Source organism: Schistocerca serialis, chromosome 1 (genome assembly GCF_023864345.2).
Source record: "Schistocerca serialis cubense isolate TAMUIC-IGC-003099 chromosome 1, iqSchSeri2.2, whole genome shotgun sequence".
Taxonomy (NCBI): domain Eukaryota; kingdom Metazoa; phylum Arthropoda; class Insecta; order Orthoptera; family Acrididae; genus Schistocerca; species Schistocerca serialis.
In genome coordinates, this window is record NC_064638.1 from 886,851,145 (window position 1) to 886,879,072 (window position 27,928).

General features: G+C 39.2%; 1 protein-coding gene across 1 annotated transcript in view; it reads right to left on the reverse strand.

Moving 5' to 3' along the window:
• The window catches only part of LOC126444234 (beta-glucuronidase-like), a 105,490-nt gene that overhangs the window by 23,314 nt on the left and 54,248 nt on the right, over nt 1–27,928 (reverse strand). The window contains exons 4-9 of the mRNA XM_050090964.1: nt 25,138–25,283; nt 12,985–13,178; nt 6,414–6,560; nt 5,959–6,131; nt 5,686–5,829; nt 171–255 (exon numbers count right to left, since the gene is read on the reverse strand). Of these exons, the coding sequence (XP_049946921.1) occupies nt 171–255; nt 5,686–5,829; nt 5,959–6,131; nt 6,414–6,560; nt 12,985–13,178; nt 25,138–25,283 (889 nt within the window). The remainder of the gene's footprint in view (nt 1–170; nt 256–5,685; nt 5,830–5,958; nt 6,132–6,413; nt 6,561–12,984; nt 13,179–25,137; nt 25,284–27,928) is intronic.

Sequence of the window (27,928 nt, forward strand, 5' to 3'; positions counted from 1 at the left end):
ATTCTTATTAGGCACCAACACAAATTATTTTTTGATAATATGTGATATCAAATAGCAGAGCTTTTTGTTTGTCATGTAACAATTTGCGATGAATGTAAGTATTGTTATTCTACAGTAATTTAATGTGAAATTAAGAAGTGGTAAAAAACCAAAATGTTATTCACACTTACTGCCTGATCTTTAGACCAGCTTTCTGACTGAGCAATTGTAGTAGGACGAGTTGTGTCGAGACTTTTCACATGATTGATAATTTTCCTGAAATATAAACAAAACTACATTAATGTGATACAACTGTGTATTCTGTGCAATGATAGAACATGTAGGCTATATGTGAAAATAAACTTCGAGTGAGTAGCCTACACAGTGCAGTCATGTGAGAAGCAGATACTGTAGGCAGCATACACACAGGAAATAATGTAGACAGATCATTTTCATGGTCTAGATTTTTAGCTTAGTAAGTTATATGTAGGTAGCACATGAATTTTGCGATAATATAACCAGAATCAAGTTGAAAATCTGAAAGCAGGGTTTACAATTAAATACAACACTTATCACTGAAGGCATGTTTATTACAAACACCGATGTACAGCCAGAACAGAACTGATCTCTTGAATGAAGAGGGCTACTATTTAGACAAACATAAAATATTCCAGAACACACAAGCATTAGAAAGATAAGAACTTCACAAAATCTCCCAGAAATAGTTAATACTAAATAATCAAACAATGGAAACTCCAGGTAGGAATATCAACAATGTAGGAAAAGACAGATTGCTACTTACCGTAAAGAAGACATGTCAATATGCAGACAGGCACATTTAAAAGACACTTACATAAAGCTTTCGGCCACAGACTTCATCAGTAAAAGAGAGGCGCACACACACCATTCACACGCACATAAGCAAGCATACCTCACACACACACACACACACACACACACACACACACACACACACACGACCACCAGCTCCGGCATTCTGGCTAGTTCCATTGTCCTTATGGCCTTGTGACCGTGGAGCAGAAGGAAAAGTGTGAAGCTTGTAGCATTTTGCTTTGGTCTGTTGAATTCAAGTATCATGGTGGGGAGTATTGCATGCCAGTCTCTCTGTTTGACATCAACATACATTGAGAGCTTACTTGGCAACAACTTATTAATGCATCCTGTGAAGCCATTCGTCAGTGGGTGGTAGGCAGTTGGCATCCTGTGGGCAATGTCACAGTGTGAAATTACCTTTGCTACTAGTCTCAACTGGGAAACTTTCCATGATCAGAGATCACCACACATGGTACTCCATGCTTCAAAATGATGTCTTTGATAAGGAACCTTGCAATTTACAGAGCTTCAGCTGTCATCAAAGCTTTGGTGACAGTGTAGTAGGTGAGGCAGTCAGTGCAGACTATTATCCACTGATTCCCATTTGTCAACTTTGAGAACCTCCCCAAGATGTTGATTTCAATGTGATGAAATGGTGTTGTTGCAGGTGGAATTGGTACCAGACGTCTCGGAGATTATTTCGTCCCTCTCCCATCACTGGCATTCCTTACAGTGGCTCACATCATAGTGTCTAATGGATGGTAGATCCAAGCCAGTGATACCTGTGTCTGATTCTGTCTGGAGTCTTCACGAATCCCAGGTGACTGGACATCTGACTGTCATGGAAATATTTAAGTACAGCTGACCATGTATGAGCCAAGATGACAAGCAACCATTTCCACCCCATTGGATCATAGTTCCTCTTATATAATGTTCCATTTATTAAATGGAACTCTACTTTGGTTGGTTTCTCCCCCTTCAAGGCATCTGTGGTTCCCAACAGTGCTGGATCCTCCCTCTGTTCAGCAACAGCATCGTTTAATCCAGTGATGACTGAGATTTCATCCATGCTGATGTGTTCTGCCAAAGCATTTCTTTAAAGGCAATCATGTTTGCATGCGCTATTTTATACAGTTGTGACACTGAAGAGCCCATCTTGCCAGTTGGTCTGACAAATCCTTCAAACTAGTCAGTCAAAACAGAGAATGGTGGCCCATCACAATGGTGAATAGTTTGCCAGATAAATACAGTCAGAACTTGTTGATGACTCAAAGAACTGCAAGTGATTATTTCTCTGTTGCAGAGTAGTTCATCCAGGATTTTGTGAGTCATTTGAAAGCAGCCCTGTAGAAAGATGCTTTGCAGATTTCTCATCGAGCATACATTACGTTATGTCTGCCATACACGTTTTTATTAAATTCTTAGTAATAGTGTGCATTTTGCCCACATGTGCAATGTGATTGCTGGCCAAATATGAAGCCTCTGTGGGTTTTTCATTCGGTTTGGTCACATACTTCATAGTTTTTAGACTTTTTAATAATTGTCCTTTCTCACGTCTTTCCAATTGCAGGATCTAGTTTCTAAATGTTGGTACATCTTAGGTACCTTGGAACTATTGAGAAGTGTAGAGAGGTGAGCTGCTGGAATCAGCAAACCTGAGACTGATGCAAGATTTGTTAGTCTTTCTTTTTTCAACTTTAGTGAGTCATTAGATATCTTACAACTTGAAACCATGGAGCTTGAAGTCATTACATCACCTTCTTGAATCTCATTATCTTTATTGGAAATCTTTGAGGTTAGCCACATCTTATGGGTGAACAACCCTTGAACTTTTGATGCAAGATTTTGTTGAAACACCTTTAAGCCAATGCTTCATTCTAAGCCAATGCTTCATTCTATCTTTTAACACAGCAGTTAAATTTTACAATATGATGAACACAAAATAATATTCACACAAAATTTTGAAACTGTAGTCAGTAGCAAATATGATTTAAATGTACTGCAGTCAGAGAGCTGTGCAGGGACTAACCATGCCAAATTGGACTGTGCATCGCTTTTGCAAACTCAAGCAGAAACTTTACTCTGTAGTTTTTGATTGTAGCATTATTTTAGATTTGTTGTGCTGCTTGTCACCTCATTTTTGGCCATGTAGTTTTTGATTATAGCATTATTGTTATCATTTGGGCAGAACTGTTGCTGAGGCCTTGCGGAGCCCATGGTGTACACTTTGAGTATTGTTTAATTAAGGGAACTACTTCCTAACTGCAAAATGCACCCCAATATTATAACACTACCTCCTCTGTACTTCACTGTTGGCACTACACATGAGGGTAGGTAACATTCTTGAGGTATTTGCCAAATTCTAACGCTTCCATAAGACTGCAACAGGATACAGGGTGGTCCAGTACTCCAAATTACTCATTTTTAGCCATCCACAGTCCAGCTCCATTACACCACCTTAATTGTCTCTCAGCATTGACTATAGAAATGTGTAGGTTATGAGGAGCTGTATCTCATTCTTCTTTATCTCCCTGTGCACAGTCATTGTGCTAGCTGGACTTTTCATAACACTTTGGAACTAATGAGTGATTCCTTCCACTGCTTTCATGTGCTTTTTTTACAATCACCCTCCGCAATGTTTGCAGCCCATATCCATCAGTATGTTATGTCTACCTGCTCTCAGTTTAGCTGTGGTTGTTTGATTGCATTTCCACTTCAGAATCACATTACCAACAATCAATTTGGGCAACTTTAGAAAGGTTGAAATGTCCCTGATGGATTTGTTACTCAAGTGACATCCGATGACTAGTCCATGTTCAAAGCTGTACAAAGCTACTGAGCTCTCCTATATGACTAATTCTGCTGTTACTGCTTCTCTACTGACAACACAATACTTCCTGCCTCCTTTTATACTGGCAGGTCCACCTCCAGTGACATCAAGTGGTCAATTCCCTGTTACATGGGGTTGTCCAGATACTTACAATACACAGAGTAAAGATTTTTAAATAAAAAAGCACAAAATGGCAACAACTCACCTGTAGCTGATTGATGCACTGTGCACAGATACATGCCAAAGGACATAGACTTTACAAGCTATCAGGTTTTATAATTAAAAGTGCTTGATATCTTGTGTAACTGCGTTACGGTACAGTTGGTTGACTGAGGAGTTATTTCGCAAATGTTTATACTGAATGAGATGGAACCCTAGTGACATCCACTGGCAAATGATACCACAACCTGTTGACAGTACTTATCCACTCTTTTGAATGCCTACAGCCGTGTTTGAGACCCTTGCATTCAACATGACAATGACAATCCATCAGTCCCCAGTTACATCAGAATGGTTTTTTGAGACGCAATAGCCATGACGGTTCTTGGCCATGTTTTAAGGATACTGATCCAAATCCTACTGAAAACATATGATGTGCTTTCAAGAGGGATGTGCATATCTGGGATCTTAATACAATGAATCTCAAAAAGCTGTAGATGGTTATCGAGCAGTGATGCTTCAGTCTCCCTTTCCAATGCTTTTGGTGTTTTGTGGATACCTTGTCAGTTCTTGTCTTTATCTGAGGGAATAGTGCTATAATGTACCCTGAAGAGTTTTTAATCAAGTTGCTCTTTAGTGTATCAGCACTTCATCATAAATATTCTGAGCATGTTGAAAAGGCTACTACAGCATTTGTGATTTTTTGCTGCAATGCACTTGGTTTCTCAGTTCCTGTTACTTTTACTAAGTTGTTATTGTGCACCAGAGCAGAGAATTGAAATAACAGCAGCTATAATTGCCTATTAATATAGTAGGTTACATCTTTCAGAACAAAGCATGCAGAGTAAATGTTGAATATGTTCATTCCATTTAATCAGACTGGCCAATAAAGATAACTAGAAATTTTATATGTGGAGTCTCATTAATTTCCTCTTAATTAACCTCATTCCAGGACATTACAGCAGGGTTTCCCAAACTGAGGACACTATAACAGGGTTTCCCAAACTGTGTTCTGTGGAACTTTGAAGTTTTGTGAGAAGTGAATAAGTGCTCCACAAAAAACTATTAATAAAATAGCATTTTTTTAGACATTTAGTTGTTACTAATTATGTTTTAAAAATTATGTTATGAAATGAGTTAAAATCAAAGTAATCACTAAATAAAATAAGTTTTTCTGATTTTTAAAGAAAATGATACCCTTCAAAATAGACAATTGGTGTTCTCTCAAAGTACCATGATTCTCAAAGTGTTCTGCTTGAGGAAGACTTTGGGAACCCTTGCATTATAGGCTATATCTTCACTCTGCGGAAAAACTTATGTTCCTATATTTAACTTACAATTGTCAGTCACCAACTGCATTACCAATGTTGTAGCTGTGCCCTGTATTACAAAGTTCAGACTCTCAATAGTAAAAATGTGATGAATGAATGAAAAGGATGTGCATTTGATTAGCTGTTGTTTCACTACATAAGCAAGCTATCATTATGTGCAAATATGTTCTGTCCCATCATCTAACAAATTAAAAACAGCCCCATCTATGACATAAGTAATGGTGATGTTATTTTCAATCTACAGCGAGAAGCTTCTGCCAATTATCTTATGAGAGGAAGGACAGGAACTTTTGCTAGTTCTTGCAGCACATTAGGGCAGTTGCTGGAGACTGTGTACATAATTATTGAATAACCTTTTAAAATTTTGAAAATAAATAATTTTTTGTGCCTTGGCAATAAAATATTTAGAAGATAAAAATCTGATTTTTTGTAATAATTCAGCCCAAGAAGATATCAACATGACCTTCAGCCCAACTTCAGTGAACATGAGGTTCTTTTTTGTGCCGTAAAATTAACTAAAATAATAACAGTTTAGTGAAATTGCATGCTTACCTATAATAATCCTCTGTTCCATTTAGTTCAGTAAGAGGCTCATTAGCTACTGACCAAATGATAGCACTAGGTCTATTTTTATCTCTGTTGATTAGCTCAGTCAGTGAGCGTTTGTGATTTTCAAGTAGATCTTCCGAATAGTTTCTAAAACAAGACCACATTGAGTACATACTTTGAAATTCTTTACATGTTATGTAATAATTCGTTTTGAATTGATTGATGCATCTGTGTGATTTATTGTCATTTTACTGTTCATAAATGTTTGACACTTACGCAATGTTCACTGCTGAGCACTCATCAATTATGATGAAGCCTTCCTTATCAGCAAAGTCCATTATTTCTTCTGCATAAGGATAATGTGATGTCCTATAAGAATTTGCTCCCACCCACTTTAACAAGTTATGATCACGAGTCACCAAAGGAAGATCAAGACCTTTCCCACGAATCTGAAAATACAAGAGGGACGATGATGTTTTATCTGATTTTTATTTTGAATTGAGGGAGATCTCAGTCTTTTTCACAGGAAGACAGTAAATCAGTTACTGTGAGGCAGAATCAAAGTAAATTGATAACTGTACCATATTTATATTTGTGTGTGTGTGTGTGTGTGTGTGTGTGTGTGTGTGTGTGTGTGTGTGTGTGCGCGCGCTTGTGTGTAGCATCATTTTAGTAACCAAAAAAGAAAAGAGAAAATACATCCCATAATCTTTGAAGATGAAAATACTTACATCAGAATCTTCATGTCTGCCAAAACCTCTTATGTAAATGGGTTTGCCATTGATAAGAAATGATGAGCTATCCCAGGTGAGACGCCGTATTCCAACAGGAAGCCTGTAAATATCATCTGATGCCCCATCTGGAGATATCACATGAACCTGTTAAAATCTGCAGAATGAGTTAGTTGTACAGGAATCTCAACAGGGTACAATTAATTATTATTTTAAATGAATGTTTACTGTTCAGTCCAAGAGAAAGTGATTGTGTTTAAATAAATGGAAGTAGAGAGAACAAAGTTAGATACATACTGTGTGCTGGATTAGGCATAAAGTTCTCGTTTTCACTGAATAAAAACGCCAATGACCTTTTCTCATCTTTGCAAACTAATTAAGTCTTTGTGGTATGATTAGAAATATGGAGAAGCAAAACCTTAGCAGACAGATAAGCAAGATTCAGAGGACTATTTAGTTTATCTTTCCAGAAAAAAACTTGGTTGTTTGAGGAAATATGTTGAAATATCAACAATAATATGAGAAGGATAGATTGTTACTCACCACTGAGTTGCATATAGGCATTATGAAAAGACTGTTGCACATTGACCTTTCAGCCAAGCCTTCTTCAGGATGGAAAACACACATTCACACGAGCAAGCATACCTCATGCGCACATGAAAGCTATCTCCAGTCACTCCAGCCAGACTGTAATGGTGTTGCATCAAATGATAGTAGAATTCTGGAATGGGGCAGGGAAGAGGGAGGGATAGCAGGGTATTACTGCCCAATGTGTGAGTATGCAACATACATTGCCACTAGTGTTCAGTGATCATTAAATAGTGAACTACTACTCACACAATGCACCTCAGTGTACTGTATGATCACCAGCTTCATTTTATACACATATATCACTACTATTTTCCACAGCCATTGCTGTACCACCTGTGCAGGTCAATCATGCTCCTGTATCTTCTGCATTGCGGCTACTTGCTCACTCCATGGGGGCCTCAGGCAACACAGCACACAATGCTCTCTCACCTCACAAATGCACACCACTGTTGCAACCAATGACCTTGATCATCGTTGCTGCATCAGTTGATCACAACACTCTCATGAGTTGCACATAGTGTCTTATGTGTGGACATCACCACCACCCTGCAATGGTGACCTCAGGAAATGCACCTCTGCAGCATCAGCCCTCATATGCAGTGCTTAATGAAGGCTTCACCAACCACAGCTCTTTGTCATTACCAAGGGTTCTTGGTCCCCTGATTTGGTATCCATAGCACCATGGATGATGATCTATATTTCATTTGCCTCATCAGTCATTTGCACAACCACACTGATCTCATCATGATTTGGCCCTCTGCCCACATGATCATTGTAAGTACTCTGTTAAGGTTTCTATCATTGAATGCCTGTTGTGCCCACTGCATGAAGTCATTCATCACATTTTTTATGAAGAAAGCATTGATTTTCAGACTCTGTCTCCACTCTGTCACCATCTGTGAGCTCTGGTAGATGCCAAGTTTATGCCTGATATTGCACTATGGACTCTGTGGCTGATTAAACCACCATATGAATTGCAACTACAACTGCTATCACATGCTTCCAACTGCTTCAAGACCAAGCTTAATCTCAAAGACCAAGCCTTTTAGACTTCTTTTTACCTATCCTGGCATCCGCTCTGATGATTAAGTTGGTAACTGTGACACCCTCTCCCCCCCCCCCCCCCCCTCTTTACTGCCCCCCCTCCAGCTTGGCCAGCCTGCAGGGGATGTCCAAGAGCCCATATAGGATGACAGGAACACATGCAGCCATCTGGTGGCAGCCTTCACGCATTACCTGTGCTGGATCCACGATCCCCTCTGGCCACTGCCGAAGGCACACCCGAACACTCTGTTGACTCCACACGGAACTCAACAGATTGTGTGCACATGGTATAGACCACTGCACACCCTTCATACCCTCTCTGTTGGTTCTACACTATGTTTGGAGATGCAGCATGGAACTGCCGCACTCCCTGTGCATATCCAAAATCTGCCTGCGGGCCGGTTTAGGTATCCTGGTTCATGATAACCACACACCATACCTTATTATGCAACAGTCAGCAAACGCGATCTCCACCACCAGGTGGATGCCTCTACAATTTGGATCACACAATAAATTTAAGATTCCTGATCGATATAGGTGCAGTGGCTGGTATCATCCGTATTGCTTCGGCACCTACTTGCACATCCCAAGCTATGCTCACATTATGTGCAGCTAACAAGTCTAACATCAATATACTCAGCACAGCATAAATCCAAGTGCAGCTCACTTCTGGTCTGGACTTTATCTGGACAGTCCACATCACTAATGTCAAAGAATTTGTGCTTGGTATTGACTTTCTTAAACATTTTGGTTTACACCAAACATTCAATCCGCCTCTTTATTCCACTATGCCTATGGTTCTCTCACTTCATGCTCATTCAGCTCTGTGACCCCTCTATTACATACATATGACCCCTCTCCCTCATTCTCTCTCTCATGTTCTACACTGATGGCTCGCCTCATTGCGTCATTGCTTGAACTTATGCTCGAGCACTCGCAACACCAAACTTCATCAACTGATCGATGCAGCAATCAAGCAACTGTCACAGAATCATCATTTGCTATGCCAACTCACTGATGCGCAGCCATTGTACACAGTCGAAATGCCTGCAGCCACATCCTTGTCCCCTTCAGTGTCACTCCCTCTAAGGACACTAAGGTCAGTGACATTTCGCTCCTCAGTGTTTCTCTTCAGCGCCCTCTCTTTTGCACCTCAGCCGTACCCCACCTTCCTTGAGTATGCACGATATGGGTGTGGCAGTGATTACGAACAGTACTTGTCACAAGACCAGTACTATGACAGTGCCAGCCATACACCATATGGCTCACCCACCGCCTCATCCCTAAGAAACTGCATCACACAAAAGCAGCTGTCAAGGAGCTACTAGATGCAGGCATTGTCAACCCCTAAGACAGTGACTGGTCTTCCCCCCAAGGACTTCATCCGCGAAAAAACTGCTAGATGTAGGCATTATCAAACCCTAAGACAGCGACTGGTCTTCCCCCCATGGACTTCATCCTTGTAAAAGATGGTTCATTTCATTTCTGTGGGAGATACAGAGCTCTGAATGCTCACATCATTATGGACAACTGCCTGTCCCCACATATACAGGGCTTCACTCAACCACTCAATGGTGCACAACTGTTCACTGTACTTTATTGTTGCAGAGCTTTCCATCAAATTCCCATGTTCAAAGAAGACATACCTAAGACTGCACTCATCACCCCTTTTGGACTTTTTGAATATTGTTTGATGCCTTATGGCTTCAAGAATGTGGCCCAAACATGGCAATGATTTATTGATTCTTTATCATGCAGCCTTCCATTTTCATATGCCTACCTTGATGACATCCTGATCTTCCACTCTCTGTCAAAGAATGTGAACAACATCTGGCCCATGTCTAGTCCACACTCCATGACAGTGGTACCAAAGTCAGTCATGAAAAGTCACCACTAACTTGTGACAGTATTACTTTCCTACACTATACTGTTTTTTCTTTCCTTTTTTTTTTCTTTTCTGAATGCTTCTGACTGGCATCCGACTGTGTCAAGTTTATTCATAATCTCCCACTGCCTTCTGGCTACTGTAAACTATGGAGATTTCTCAGTATTATAAACTTCTATCACTGACATTTGCCTCACACTAACACCATTCAGGTCCCACTTACCAATGCTCTGGCTGGCAAAAATACCTCTGGCCTGAGGAGAGCACTGTGGACAGATGAAAGACATTTATTCTTTTGATGCTCTTAAGAAGGCTGTAGCCCATGCTGTTATGCTGCCACATACCATACCCAACATACGCATCTCAGTCACTGTCAACCTGAGTGGTGTGTTGATAGGTGTGGTCCTGCAGCAACACATCACCAATACCACTGAGCCCCTGAGATTTTTCTCCAAAAAACTATCAACTTTGAAGAGCAAGTGGTCAACTTTCGACCATGAGCTCCTGCTGATCTATGGGGCAGGCAGGCACTTCCATGACAGTATTGTAGGGCATGAGTTTACCATCTTTACTGACCAGTAGCCATTTGCAGATGCCACCCAGAAACCAGGCAAACACATTACCCGTAGACAGCTCAGGCAAATGGACTTAATTAGTCAAAACTCCATATATATCCACTACATATGCAGAGCTGATAACATCATCACTGATTATTTGTCATGAGTGAACATCATCACCTATCCCTTCGACATGAATGAACTGACTCTCTTACAAAAAGATGACATTGAACTTGCAAACATGCAAAAGGATCCCAGATGTGCATTGACTTTTGAATAGTGTATACTGCCAGTCTCCTCCCTGCCAATCATTTGTGATACTTCAACGGGTTCTCTGTGCCCAGTCATACCTCCTTCACTCTGACAAGCAGCGTTCACATCCCTTTGTAACCTTGCTCACCCAAACATCGAAGCCACTACATTACTTGTTACTGAAGGCTTCATCTGGCCTGGAGTCAGAGTCTGTGATTGCCACTGTTGGACATGTGTAAAAATCCCTTGTCAGAAAAGCAAAGTTGTCCAACATGCACAACCATCTTTTGGTCAGTTTAATGTCCCGAAGGGTCACCTATGACATGTAAACATTGACATCCTTGGTCCTCTCCCTTCTTATAAAGGTTTCTGAGATATATTCTTGATCGTCAGTTGAGTCACAAGGTGGGTGGAGGCAGTCCCACTATCTGATATTACGGTTAACTCAGTTGCTCATACTTTCATCAACTGCTGGATCTCCCACTTTGGTTGCCCTTTCTCCATCACCACTGGCCAGGGCTGCCTATTTGAGTCTTGCTTTTTTGCCAAGCTATTTGAGATGTGCTGTGTTGACAAGTTGCACACCACTGCTTATCACTCTCAAAACAATGGATTTGTCAAACACTGGCACTACACTCTCAAGGCAGCTCTCATGTGCCATTGTGGATCCTTCTTGGCACCTGTTCTGCACACAAAGAGGACCTACAAGAATCATTCACTGATATTCTATATAGTGAACTGCTCATTCTGCTAGCTGAGTTTGTAGAGAGATCTGACCTCCCAACTCAAGGTAGCTCCCTGCTCTAGTTCAATGAGTATGCTCTCATATTTCTCACATTTTTACTCTCCGATTGAAGCCACACACCCTGCAATGAACTTTCATTCATAAAGAACTCTCTAACTGTGAATATGTCATGCTTTCTGATGACTCAGTTTGGGCATCTCTCGAGCTGTCGTACTTGGGCCTTTACAAATTCCTTAGCTAATGACAGTACACAATTATCAAACTGTTTAGCAGCAGACACCAAACTGTCTCAGTGAACAGGGTAAAAATGGCCTGGCTATAGCTGATAACCCCTGCCTAATTGAACCCTACGGCGCTCCTGCCACTATCGATAATGTTTCTCTCTCTGAGAGTGTAAATGGTGCCTCTTTACAGGATACAGTGCACGAAGTGTGAAATGGCATCATGTAAACAATGCCTCTTTACAGGATACAGTACATGAAGTGTGCAATGACATCATGCAAAAAATGTCTCTTTACAGGATACAGTGTGCAAAGTGTGCAGTGGTGCAATGACATCATGCCCCCGTATGACACTTCTCTTTCTGTCTGATATCCCATCTACAGTGTTTACATCTGATATTGTGGGCCTTAACTTAGATGAACTGTCCATTGAGATACAAGACAGCAAAATCGTAGACTTCCTTGTCTCTCCGACAGGGCAGCCTGACACATTCACAACCCACATTCAATTACTAGGCATCTTCCAGCTGTTGGCAGATGAGGACCACGTCATGGCCCAAATCTCAAGTGCTGGTGTATTATTCATTATTGTCCCTGTGTGCCTGCCATCCATGGCAATGCCTTGGTCAACAAACCTCCTCGCTCTCACAGAGGACTTCACCTTTGCCCTCCTACATCGCTACAGGTCTTTGGTGAGTCCAGCTCTCCTGTCCAGCTTCTCCCCCATGTTCCACACTAGTAGGGGAGGGTTGTTTCTGTGGTGACTACTGACCACTCAAACAGCACCTTTGTGCTATCACTGAAAAGATTCTTTGGTTGAATTTCACTTTCATTTTTGCATACTGGCTAGTTCACATGCTGTGTTTTTGTGTATTCAGTTTTTGAGAGTAAAATTGTGTTCAATAAATTAATATGTGTTGGTGCTACTGTTCCCTCATCTGCTGCAAGTGGACAGAAGTTGCCACAATGTCATAGGCACAATTTTTTTCCTTATGTTAAATGTAAGTAAGACCTCAGAATTTGCTTGATTGCTGTGATTAAATAGAGTATGATCAGTAAATGTTTTGGTTTGTATTCTATCCTTTCTTTTGACTTTATCTCTCATCTTTCATCTCTTAGTTTTTGGCAATTCATTATTAATTCTCTTGAATTTGAACCTCAGATTTTAGTTCATTGTTACTTCTGAGTGGTGAACAGTTGTGTGGTACAGATTCTTCTAAAAATACCATCAGATAAATGGGTACCAAAGATGCAACAAATTAAAAGGAATACTTACCTCAAGAGTGTAGAGATATCCTGGTACAGGGTTCATAAGATATGGCCACCAAGCATTGGCATTTGTGACAGTCAACTCTCCAGAGAAACCTGTACTGTTGGCTACAACCTGGCCTTCTGCATCCAGAAGGGACATAGTACAGGAAACAAGATCAGCAGACTGACCATCTACTGTCACATTATATTGCACAGAGCCTGCAAATGATAAACCATACAGAAAACAACACTGTAAATGGCTCTTAGCAGTAATTTTTTAATGGTGCAATACAGAAAGGGAAAATATGGCAGATAATCGAGTAATGCAGATGAGGAATAATTATAATAAAATTTAGCTTTTATTCTAGATAAATAAAAGTTATCTATGTATGCCTATGTAAGTAAGAGTTTACAAACTTGTTTGCTTTGCACCTATAGGTAAGTCTGTGAAAGGATGTAAATGATTTCAAATGGTAAATTTACAGCCATTCACTATTTCAATACTTTGGAAACTTCTTAAGTGATGAAACTTCCTGGCAGATTAAAACTGTGTGCCAGACTGGGATTGGAACCCACAAACTTTGCCTTTTGTAGGTAAGCGCTCTATCAATTGAGCTACCCAAGCACGGCTCACAACCCATCCTCACAGCCTTACTTCCACCAGCATCTCATCTCCTATCTTCCAAACTGCTTGGCTGTAGGATTTTATGTCTCTTATAAAATATTTCATAGGAATGCTACACTACATAATACTATACTCATATATAGTGAAAAATGTCACCATTTGCCTGTCTTATGAATACTCTAGATGGTACAGTTACACATACACAATTGTAGAGAATTTGGTATCATAATCATTAATCTTTGTAAATATGAAAGTCTAATTTTTATTGAACTATAATGTCATGACAGGGAGTTGATCAAATATCATAGTAATGGTAATTCCAAAGTATGAATTAGCAAGCCTGCTGCTGAATGACATGAATGTATTTTAACATGAAGCAATTAGCAGTACATCCTGATAATGCTGAGCAGCCCCCTGATAATGCCAAGCACATAAGACAATGCTACAGTTTCATTTCTGAAGAGATAAATCTCCAGGGGCCTGCAGGAGTACTATTGAATAAAGACTAATAATTTTCACTTTTTATGTAGTTTCTCTTAGAAAGGTAGAAATCTAGCCCAAGTATTCCATGTAATCATATTTAGCTGTGCATTGTTTATGTGGCTTCATAGCTGAATTTAGAATCAGTGTATGATGCTTGAAAGCCAATGGCCTTGCCACAGTGGTAACGCCAGTTCCCTTCTCGTCACTGAAGTTAAGTGCTGTTGAGCTTGGCTAGAACTTGGATGGGTGACTGTCCAGTCTGCCGAGTGCTGTTGACAATTAGAGTGCAATCGACCCTTGCGGGGAAAATTGAGGAGCTTCTTGACTGACAAATGGCAACTCCAGTCTTGTACACTGACAAAGGCTGAGAGATTGGTATGCAGACAACATGTCCCTCCATATCCACATCCAGTGATGCCTATAGGCTGAGGATGACACGGTGGACAGTCAGCACCACTGGGCCTGCCAAGGTCTGATCAGATGGAATTTAGTAGTTTTCTTATAATGCTTGAAAAATATTTTGAGAGGGGTCTCTAGGATCTTTATGATACACCATCAAATCCAGCAATGCTTCACAATTGCTAAATATGTATGGTAGTCTGATGTTCATCTTAATCTCTGTCTTCTGTGTCTCTCTGTTCATGACCTCTTCCTCCTCTTTATGTTCATTTCCTTCACCCTCTCTGTCTTTTTCCTCTTCCCCCCTCTCTCTGATGTTGAGTCTTGTTTATTGGTGTTGTCAAGGGAACCTTGATTGGGAACTGAAAAATGAATGGGTAAATCAGTTGGGATCATTGGCATATGGAATATGAGAGAGACTTCTCCAGGTACTGGATCTGTGAGGATAGTAGCACCAGTGAAAATATTTCATGTGGTTTCAATCTGCAAACAAGTCGGATCATGGCCATATTTAAGCAGGTGCAACACGTGCAGTTCCACGGGGCAGCAAATTTTGGGGATGGCAAAATGCTGCCATTGAAAAACTTCTTTTAATTATAATTAATGTGTTCAATAATTTACTGGCAAAGTGTTGACAAATATTTATACCCATCATTAAACTCACATTTCACAACTTGTCTACCTGTATAACATCTTCCATGTACCAGTACATTAAGGCTCCGTCAAACATGATGCATGCCACCTGCATGGGCACCCAGTGCTGTCTCTGTGTTGGACACTGTGGTGCCGCCCCAGCCAAACAGAAGGCAGACGCGCATGCTAGGCCACCCTTGCCTGCAATGTGCATCTGTGATTTTATACAGAGTCCATGGCATGCTAGTTTGCACTAGATGGTGGCAGAAACAGGAAGACTGATTGAATTGATATATGCAAATGTACTTTTGCACAATATATGACACTGTGATTATAAAAGCTTGATGAAAAAGGTGGCAATGAGGAAGAAAACTGATGCAAGTGTATATAAAACACATGTCTTCTTTGTTTATAAATAAATGTGCAGGCGCATGACATAGTACCAGATGAATATTGTAGTATGCAATAGAGTTCAGCTGAAAAAATAATGTGCTCCCAAAAACTACTGGTGGCACTCTAGTATAGTTTAAGCTACAAATATGCTGCTTTGACAACAGCTTCTTCAACGTGGATCATAAGTTTATAGGTTTTAAAATGACTTATCACCTCAGAGTGAGTGTACGAAAAGCATTTTCTACCAAACAACAGCCCCTACACATTTGTTTATTGAAAATTGCTTTCGAAGGATCTTCCAAAGCTGATGAAGGGGTATCAGACAAGTCTGTAACTTAAACCCTTCATCACGAGGCAAAATACATTTTCCTCATACAAATTCATGGAAAAATGCAGTTTTCAAAACTTGTGCTGTCACAGTGTCTACCATAGATGCCCACTTGATAACCATGGAGTTGTAATTGTGATCAATAACTGCAAACAGGAGAATTGAAAACAAGCTTTTGTAACAAAAATAATATGAGCCACTGTTTTTAGCACACTTCATTCTAACATGTTCCCATTTATATTGCCAGATCAGTTAGAAAATTGCCACTGTTCCATTAACTTCATCTTACTTTTCTTCCAGATTTCCTCCATTGGTTGAGGAAAATACAGTGGCCATAAAACACTGTACAGTTCTGAACGCACATATTTGACTAAGCTGGAGAAAGTTCTCCTCCCCATGCAGAATTAAAAAGTGATGGTGTGGTGTGAATCACCAGTGGCCAAATATCTGCAACAAAATGTACTATTTGTTAGTAATAAATGCATCACATGAAATAAAATAATTTGATTGTGACTTGACTGACAGGTGAGGCTGTTTGACCCAATTGGGAGAATCTACAAGATTGCTACAGCAAATACCTAAAATTCATAAAGAGAGGAACAGGTTCAGCCAAAAAGTATCAGAATGGGCCATGGGCAGATAATTTGGAGTTTCTTCCTGACACACTGTCACTATGTCATACATCATGTATGTCATACACCGTCAAATGCTGAAGTATCAGAGGGACCATTTCCAGACAATGGAGATCAAGAGGAAGAAGCATAATTCACTGTATAATGTCAGTTAATCCAGTAAAAAAGCCAAAATAAAAAGAAATAAATGAAGATGTAGCTGTAGTCACAAATTATCAACTCACCAGAGACAGTAGTAGGAGAGAGAAGGGTGAGCTCAACAATATGGCACCTTATTTTTAAGTTATGCACACTTGTTCAAGACATTCCCAGCTCAAGCACAAACTCATTTAAAAATACAGCTGGCACAGTATTTGGAGAGGCTGAACTTGCAATATTAAACAATGAAACACCACCATATCTATTCTCCACAGTCCTTGCACCACTCAGCTCAGTAGTGTCACAATGTAGTGCTGATACTATATCATAAAATGATGTCACCTGTGTAATTTAGGAGCCAGAGGAATCTTACAATGACTTTTGTAGCACCAGAGAAATGTATGAGAAGGTAAAAGTTTGTTTCAATGTTGATGACTGACCTGTAGCTCACATTTGCTCCTACACAGTGTAGATAGTATTTTTCAGTTTATATTTTATTCATATAGTTCCACGTTTTGTGGTTTTTACTGTTTTTGAAAATATACAGTCCCACATAAATAATAAAATAAAGTAAATGGGTTCTACCATAAATAATGTTCTGTCATAAGTAATGTTCTATCAAGCATTGACAGAAGAATCAATTAACATCATAAATAATGTGCTTGCCTCAAACAAACTGACAAGTCTTTCTTCTGAACCTACGGGCTTTCTCTAGTTCATCTCAGTTTTTGAGATTTTTGGTTAAATGAGCGTCTGTAACATTTCCAATTGTTCACAAGACATTTGAAAAAAACTGAAGAAGCAGTCTTCACAAGACCACAGTACTGGGTAAAGATAGTGAAATTCCCTGTTATCATTTAGTGTTAATTTCATATTTCCATTTGATTCATTTCCTCAAAGTGAGTACAAATAAAGGCAACAGTTCATTGTCATTAGAACTGATACTCATGTTTACTGACCAGCAGCTGACTCACTCACAATGAGAACGATTCGACAATGGGATCACTGTGTCCTATCCATGCTCTGTTTGATCACAGCTGACCAAGCAGGCAATAGAATGTTCTGAGTGCTCAAGCAGCCCGTTCTCTGGTTGACACAGACTTACTCTCCATGTAAACACATAGCCTATGAGATCTTGCATGTGGCATGTTGTTCAATTCTTCACCCATTCATGATTATGTTGCTGTCAGATCAATGCAATGTTTCATGTGGTTCTCAACTTAAAATTAAGGTATGTAATTTGAGTTCTAACTGGTCATAGTGAAGTTGGTTCTTTTGTACAGTGGACTCTTGATTATCTGGCTCATGATTACCCAGCCTTCATACTATTCAGCCTGAGGACTATCCAACCTACTTAATTAATATCATAAAAATACTTCTCCATGATACAACAAGGGTTCTGGCTTTCAAAGTTCTGGAAGGATGTCAAGAATCTACATGTTCTAAAGCAGAGGATTTTCCTGTTCTCATTAATGACCCATTTTATTCAGAGAACAGTGACCAGACACTGGAGTAATTTGTTAAAAATTGTATTAATCAAAACAGAAATGCAGATTTTTCTATGTCCTCACAGCAATGTGCCAATGAATCTCAGCACTTTTGAAGCAAAAAGTAGTTTCTGATGGTTTTGGCAAATGAGGAAATTGTCAACCATAGATGTTTTGTATATTGTCCTAGCCAAGGATCATTGTTCTGTGTATATAGTAAATTATTTGGTTGTACATCTCAGTTTTCAGCATCTGGTTTCAGTGAATGTAGCAATGATGGAATATGAATAGATGAACAAGAAAATTCTCCCTCTCACAGAGACATCTTACAAAAGTGAAAAACAGGGGAAACAAGATGAAAAGAACTGACAAATGGTTGCTCACTCGTTGTGAACATGAAGTTACATATTAAAGAGAAAAAAAAGAGTTGTTTCTGTAGTTCTGAAGCTAGCTTCTAGGGATCTAGCATTTTGTGAAGATAAAGAGGTGTTTTGCTCTGTGAAAAATGAAAATTTCGTGATGTGTCTGGAATTAATTGCAGAGTATGATTCTTTTTTGTCTGACGATATAACTACATTTGCTGACACTGGAAAAGGATTCACTTCATGCTTGTCACCAGCAACTTATGAAGATTTAATATGTATTATGGGGAGGTCAGTGACCCAAAAAATATGTAATGAACTTATTTCTTCTAAATATTTCTCAGCCATAGTAGATTCTACATCAGATATATCCCATAATGACCAGTTAATTATAATAATTAGATACATAAAAGAAGATAGTCTCTCAGTTCAAAAATTCCTATGTTTATGGAGAGAAGCATTCTGAATTCTTTAGAACTACATGCAGCCAACATGTCTAGCACATATTCAGGATTGCAAGCAAGACTCAAGTACCAAAACACTCTGATTGTCTTCACTTCATGTTGGGATCACTCACTAAATGTAGTTGACCCATGAGCTGCACAGCTTCAGTATGGTTTTTTGAGTTAATTCAGGGTTTATAAAACTTCTTTGCGGATTTTACAGGCAGATGGTACATCTTGTAAACATATTTTTAATCCAGAAGTATGACACTGAAGTCACTGTCTACAACATTATGCTGTACATGTGAGGATGTTTGTAAGAGTCTGAACACAGGATGGAAATATTTGTTTTTTTCCCTTAAGAACAATATCAGAAAATAAGAGTGTTAAAGTTAGAAGTGGAGCTGACGGTCTTCTTAGAAAGTTAAGAAGTATTGAGATAGGTTTCATGATATTGATGAGGGATTGTATTCTGCTATAGTTTAGCAAAACAATGATGAAACTGCAAGCTGTTGTAGACAGGTCTAGTTATCACTTTCGTGCAATGCACATGAATTCAGCTGAAAAGAAGCTTATGGAGATCAGGAGCTTGGAATAAGTTCCATGTCCTACAGATGCTGAGAATCAAAGAAAGAAATGCCATATTAAATGCAAGAGATTCTTTGATGATTCATCTGACTCAGAAGATGAACACAAATGTCCTGAAGAAGAAACAGGATTAGATAATTTCGAAATCTGGAAAAGAATGAAAATGTCATATTGGGAAATTATACAAGTTCTTCAGGATGAAGCACAGAAGGGAGTTAATATTTACAAAGGACATAACTTAAGATTCTCATCTCTCTCTAATATCACCAAACTAGAAACAGTTCAAATTTATGATGCTGCAGAAAAACTTAGAGCCATCTGTAGTTCTGACATAGAGAAGAATGTACACATATTAAAAGCTATCTATTGTCTATGAAAAAAAAAAAAAAATACGGTGGCAACTTGTTCTGTCTTCCATTTCACTGTAGAATGTGTGTTTTTTTTTAAAAAAACTAGTGATGTCTGTCTAAATGACTACACAGCACTCAAAGCTTACAGTTGAACTCCAGCAACAAAATGTTCAGTTGAAAGGTCCTTTTTTGTTTTAAAATGGATTAAGAACTGCCTATGGACATCCGAAAATCAAAAATGATTGGTCAATCTTGGAGTACTAGCCATAGAATCAGGCATGGCAGTCACTCTGGATTTTCAGGAAGTGAATGGATTCACAAGTACAAAAGTAAGAAGGAAATAATTTCTGTAAGTTCTGTATTTTGGAAAAGGTCAGTTAAACGGGATTGTACCATTATTTGGGACTGGCCAAGTGTCACATTTAAATTATGTCATTTTGGTATAGTGTACTAAACTATAATGATTTTCTTTGCATCTTTACTATATATTGTGTCCAGGTTTGATGTTTCTGTGGTAAATTTTCAGTCAAAGGAGCTATTGACCTGTAGTAGTTATTTTATTATTTTTGAATATTTAACTTCCATATATGCTTTGTGTTATATGTTACTTAAATACTTCAGTAACATTTATAATTGGAGTTAATGACTGTGCAGTTTTATTGTTGGTAGTCTGCAAATGAATAGTAATGCTGAAGTTTAGGAATCTGAGGGGTAACGTATGCCCCGGGGCGTTGCAAACAGCAGTTCTGATGTGATCCTTCAACTCAGGAATGGTGGCACAATGTGTTCGGAACACTTCCTGCTTCAGGTAGCCCCGAAGGAAAAAGGCTGCACATGAAAGTTCAGGTGAGCGAGGCAGCCAGGAAATGTCACCAAAATGGGAAATTACTCTACCGGGAAATGTCTGTCACAAGAAATCCATGCAAATTCTGGCTGTATACAAGGTCACTCCATCTTGTTGAAACCATAATTGTTCCACATCCACATCAACCATACCTAATTGGGGAAGAACAAAGTCTTGCAGCATCTTTAGGTAGCGTTCACTGGTGACAGTTAGAGCCACACTGCTGTCATTCTCAAAGAAGTAAGGGCCAATAATCCCAAAGGAAGCAACTCCACACCACATTGTGACATGAGAACTGTGCAAGGGTTTGATGTGCAGTTCATGCGGGTTGACACCTCTCCAATAACGCATATTCTGTATATTCACTGAACCACATAACTCGAAATGAGCTTCATCTAACATCAGTATGGTGTGTAACATTTGTGGATTTTGGTGAAGGAGATCATGCATGGTTAAGCAGAATGTTTCGTGCGAAACCCAATCATGAGGCCTAATTTCCTGAACAATCTGCAGCTTATATGGGTGAAAATGGAGATCTTTGTACAATATTCTCCTGAATGAGCAATTGGACATATGCACAGTTTGCGCATGATGACAAGCAGATATTTTTGGGCTATGCAATGGTGCAGCACGAATATTTTCCATGGCTTCTGGTGTCTGCACAGTTCTGTCACTTCTTTCCGCTTTGCCATTGCAAATAGAACCTGTTGTTTGAAGTGCACGTACCCACGTCACAATGGTCCGTCCACCTGGAGCTTCCCCATGAAGTCCCAAGTTGAAATGTTGCTGAAATAGATGCTGGGTAGCAACAACAGAGTCGTTATTCTTGAAATAACTTTCAACAGCAAAAGCATGATGCTGTGCATTCCACTGCTCCATATCACTGTCACACTCGAAATGGCAGCTCATTAGTACACGAATGCGGCATGAGCTGGCACGCAATCCTGCAGTACGTCATTGTAATGTTGTTGTTGTTGTGGTCTTCAGTCCTAAGACTGGTTTGATGCAGCTCTCCATGCTACTCTACCCTGTGCCAGCTGCTTCATCTCCCAGTAACTACTGCAACGTACATCCTTCTGAATCTGCTTAGTGTATTCATCTCTTGGTCTCCCTCTACGATTTTTACCGTCCACACTGCCCTCCAGTACTAAATTAGTGATCCCTTGATGTCTCAGAACATGTCCTACCAACCGATTCCTTCTTCTAGTCAAGTTGTGCCAGGAACTCCTCTTCTCCCCAATTCTATTCAATACCTCCTCATTAGTTATGTGATCTACCCATCTATTCTTCAGCATTCTTCTGTAGCACCACATTTCGATTGTACTACGCAAATCAAATTATGCTATGAATGCTGCCGCACCCTCTATGTCATACCACATAGATTTAAAGTACTGTATGTAGCTTATGTCTGTCTGAATGCTTATCAAAGTTTTGTGTGAAAATCTGAAGGAAATCAGTGAAGAACATTTTGAGATTTACTTTAACAATCTTCCCCCAATTTTATATATATATATATATATATATATATATATATATATATATATATATATATATATATATATATATATATATATATATATATATGTAAAAACAAAGATGATGTGACTTACCATTTCACTGGTAAAACCAGAAAGAGAAAATAAGATGACAGGAAAGTTTTCGAAATGCAACAGCGACAATAACAAACGTAATTGTTGGGTTCAAATTAATTATATGGTTATAATAGAGGGAAACATTCCACGTATATATATGTTACAAGTATGGAGCATATGCCCATCTGTAAGTTAATTAGAGTAGCATGTAAAAATTTGAAGTAAATATGTCAAGAATTTTTCAACCTTTCCCATTTACATAGTGCATATATAGGCCTACTTGCGTATTATAAATATTTAAAAATGTGTAGTCTATGTGTGTCTGAAAGTTTATTAGAATATTGTGTAAAAATTTGAAGTAAATCAGTTAACACACACACACACACACACACACACACACACACACACACACACACACACATATATATATATATATATATATATATATATATGTCTGCTTGTGTCTGTATATGTGCGGATGGATATGTGTGTGTGTGCGAGTGTATACCTGTCCTTTTTTCCCCCTAAGGTAAGTCTTCCCGCTCCCGGGATTGGAATGACTCCTTACCCTCTCCCTTAAAACCCACATCCTTTTGTCTTTCCCTCTCCTTCCCTCTTTCCTGATGAAGCAACCGTTTGTTGCGAAAGCTTGAATTTTGTGTGTATGTATGTGTTCGTTTGTGTTTCTATTGACCTGCCAGCGCTTTCGTATGGTAAGTCACATCATCTTTGTTTTTAAATATATTTTTCCCGTGTGGAATGTTTCCCTCTATTATATATACATATGCAGCCTATGTCCACAGGAACATTTATCCATGTGTAAAATTCTGAAGCAAATTGCTCAAGAACTTTTTGAGAGTTTTGGTAACCACATTGAAGTATGATTTGTCTCAATCTAGTAATAACAATACGGATTTATCTACAACATAGATTCAAAATATATGTAGTCTACTTCTGTCTGAACATTTATTGGAGTATTGTGTAAAAATCTGAAGAAAATCAGTCAAGAACATCTAGAGATTTTTGCTAGCAAAATTAAACTACAAATTGTCTTTATGTAGTGGTATAGGTGAAATACTAGCACATTAAATGTTTAAAGAATTTCTCTCTCTCTCTCTCTCTCTCTCTCTCTCTCTCTCTCTCTCTGTGTGTGTGTGTGTGTGTGTGTGTGTGTGTGTGTGTGTGTGTGTGTGTGTGTGTGTGTGTGTGTGTTTTTCAACATCTACTCCCAGGCATACATCATGTGGTCCTTTTCAGCTGAATCTGGTACTTCCCTGGGCATTCTTCTCCAATTATTAGAGGTCTTTGCATTGAACACACTGACCATCAACAGGGGCTCCCTTTTGACATCTGTTACCACCTCCCCTTTCCCAACAACACCCTGGCCCTTGTGGAGTCTACATATATGATGGGAAGCAAGATTATTCACATACTGATCATCTTGCCAACACCTTTATACAAAGAAAATGTACTACCCAGCTAATCCAGAATCACATTTACGCCGGCCGAAGTGGCCGTGCGGTTAAAGGCGCTGCAGTCTGGAACCGCAAGACCGCTACGGTCGCAGGTTCGAATCCTGCCTCGGGCATGGATGTTTGTGATGTCCTTAGGTTAGTTAGGTTTAACTAGTTCTAAGTTCTAGGGGACTAATGACCTCAGCAGTTGAGTCCCATAGTGCTCAGAGCCATTTGAACCAATCACATTTACCATGGATATGTCCAAAAGAACAGACACTATTTTGAGCCAGCAGCAACTATGAATTAAGATGCAAAAGAATTACAGACATTGGCTTTTAGTGGGCATTGATTTAAATCAATGGGAAAGGGTGAAAATTTGTGCTGGACTGGGAATAAAACCCATGTCTCCTGTTTACTTGGCAGAGGCACTGACCACTGCACAGTCCTGATGCAGCAGCCATCCCAACTGCACGGATTACACTAACGCACCTCCCGTCACACCCAAATTCTCAATCTATCCACATACTATGAATGTAGTGCCCCTTGTCCATTATCTTTATTATTTTTTGCATTTCACCAAATTCTATAAGAGTTTGGGCCTGGTGTGCCTCTGCACTGAAGAGATCATCGGCTGTCACTGCCTTCATTGTATATATGTGGTGTCTGTTCTTTTGGACAGCCAATATTTGCAATTCCTTTGCATTTGCCGGATGGAATATATAGCATTTAATAAAAACTTTCATCCCCTAATTCACCCCCTCAGGATTAAATTTCCAGAAATGCTGAAACACGTATTTTTTACGTACGACTGAGGAACCAAATATTAATTTTCGTAGCTCTAGCTTCAAAATAGCCTTAATAGGGACATATTTTCAGAAATTCTTTATTCACTATTTCATCGCTTTCAAAAAATTCCTTCTTAAATGATGCCAACAGTATAAGATCAGCCCTCTCCAAATTTTTGGTTTCTATCCTTAGTGGTTTGGCTGGGCAATAATGAGTCGGCCAGTCAGGACATTACCTTTTATCTCCCAGAATTGTAGAGATATGAATCAGTATAGTTCAGGTAGTCAGTCATTTAACATGAAAAAAAGATCAACTTTCTTTCTTGCTTTTGAAACTTTTTGAAATATCTTTATAGTAAGTTACCTAATAATAATCTTTTATACCGGCACATTGCCTTCAAAATGAACAAAACTTGTTGCATGTTCCAAGGTTGTTAAATCCAATGTACTAGTTTCATACATAAATAATAATTTCTAAAGATTATTTTCATGTAATTCTGAAAAAAAAATCCTGCAGTTTCACCAGTTTTTGCAGAAAAATGATGTGGCCTATAGTAATTTAATAATGTATATGTTAGAAACTATCAATTTACATCACTTGAATTACAGTGTCTAAATGGTCTCTGATTCATATTTTACCTGTCCCATCAGGTAAGTAGTCAGTTGTAATGCTGATATCATCAATGCAGACCCCTGGTGTGGTGTAGAGATAAACAGGCCGATCAATGCCCGCATAATTAAAGAAATCAAATGTATAGCTCTGGTATGTCTTGGTGCCATTTGTACTGTACAACAAAAACAGTTCATAAAATATTTAAACAAATATACTTGGGGTGTTTTGGTTACATTATTATTGTGCATTCATATCAATCTGGCATTTGTGTATAAAATGGCAAAACTTGTAAACAGATGAAATAATGGTTGAATCAATAAAATCAATAAATCAATAAAATATTGGGGCATGTCACTCAGAGCCCTGGATTCACCTTATGAGATGACAAGGGGAGTACACAGTTTCCCCTAGTCATCATCTCAGGTGAGTCCCTCTCATCCCAGGGTCCAAGTGATCTGCCCCTCCTTTACAGCTTTCCCCATTCCGTCCTGCTATCCTTCCTGAGGATGAACCTAAAAATTCCAAAAGCAAGGAATATTGCTTTTGCTTTTAAATATGCCTGTCAGCAGTACAGGAATTTTGCCTCCTGAATGTACACTGAGATGACAAAAGTCAGTCTCCTAATATTGTGTTGGGCCTGCTTATGACTGACATAGTGCAGCAACTAGCAGGGGCATGGAAAAGTAATTGGAGGTGCCCTGCAGAAATACTGATCCATGCTGCCTCCGTAGTGATCCACAATTGTGGAAGTGTTGCCAGTGCAGGATTTTATGCATAAATTAACCTCTTGATTATCTCCCAGAGTTGTTCAATGGAATTCATGTCAGGTGATCTGTGTGATCAAATCATTTGCTAGAACTATCTAGAATGTTTATTAAACTAATTGTGAATAACGGTAACCTGGTAACATGGTGCATTGTCGTCCATAAAAATTACATTGTTGTTTTGGAACATAAAGTCTGTGAATGGCTGAAACTTGTCTGCAGGTAATCAAACATAACTAGTTCCAGTCAATCCTTGGTTCAGTTGGACTAGAGGACCCAGTCCATTCCATGTAAACACAGTCCACATCATTATGGAACTACCACCAGCTTGCACATTGTCTTGTTGACACTCTGGGTTCATGGCTTCATGGGGCTGCACCACACTCGAACCCCACCATCAGCCCATAGCAACTGAAATTGGGACTCATCTGACCAGATCATAAGTTTCCAGCCATCTGTGGTCCAACCAGTATGGTAACGAGCCCAGGAGAGGTGCTGCAGGTGATGTCATTGTGTTAGCAAAGGCTCTCACATCAGTTATCTGCTGCAATAGCACAGTAATGCCATATTTCACTGCACTGTCCTAACAGAGATGTTCATCATACATCTCACATTGATTTCTATGATTATTTTATGCAATGTTGCTTGACTGTTAGCACTGACAATTTTATGCAGATGGTGCTGCTCTCAGTTGTTAAGTGATGATCATTGGCCACTGCATTCTCCGTGGTGAAAGGTAATGCCTGAAAGCTGTATTGTTGCAAACTCTTCAGACCGTGGATCTCAGAATATTGAATTCCATAACAATTTCCAAAATGTAAAGTTCCATGCATCTAGCTCCAACTACCATTTCACTTTCATAGTCTGTTAATTCCCATTGTGTGGCCACGATCACATTGGTCATCTTGTCACATGAATCACTCAAGTACAAATTACAGCTTCACCAATGCACTGGCCTTTTATATCTTGTGTACATGATACTTCGACAACCTGTAAAAATTCATATTGCTATCCAATGACTCTTGTCACCTCAATGTAAGTCTGTCTCTTTGGAGTTCTATATATTTCCCTCTCGGGATTTATCTTTTGATGCAAAAGATGTAAAATGACAGATAAGTCACAACAGTTTTTGTCAAAAAATTCAAGATGAAATCAGAAGCAAATTTACACAAAAGCACCTATTCTAATGAGACAATTAATCCAATAATATTTTAAAAAATCAATGTAAAAACAATGTAGTAACTTATCAAACACACATAAAAATAACTTACAAATATTAGGCCTCTCCTTGACTATAATGAAGATAATGATGATCATGATAGTACTGGTAATGAACACAGGTATAAAACAATTATTAAACTCAAATATATGAAGCAGTGGTCTCACACTCTTTAAGGAACCTGAATAAAACACTACAAAACATAATGCATGGAGCATCAAATATTTACTAATTGTAAGATACAAAAGTAGAGAAGTTAATGAGGTTTTATTCATTAAGTCACTCATTCAAAATTATTTTCTGTAGTTTATAACATGAAAGAGGACTTACAGTATTTGCAGTACATCAGATCACATGTTAGTTTGGAAACATTATTCTTAAAAGACTGCCGAGCTTTCAGATGTATTCTTCATTATAAATAAAAATACACACACACACACACACACACACACACACACACACACACACACACACACATTGGCTAGGATAAGAGATCATGTTGGGTGGGTGGATGAGAGGAGAGGAGGAGGAGGAGGATATTAGTGTTTAACGTCCCGTCGACAACGAGGTCATTAGAGACGGAGCGCAAGCTCGTGTTAGGGAAGGATGGGGAAGGAAATCGGCCGTGCCCTTGCAAAGGAACCATCCCGGCATTTGCCTGAAGCGATTTAGGGAAATCACGGAAAACCTAAATCAGGATGGCCGGAGACGGGATTGAACCGTCGTCCTCCCGAATGCGAGTCCAGTGTGCTAACCACTGCGCCACCTCGCTCGGTGGATAAGAGGAGAAAGAAGGCCAGGAGCACAGGAGCAGAAGTAAAGGTTGAAGGGAAG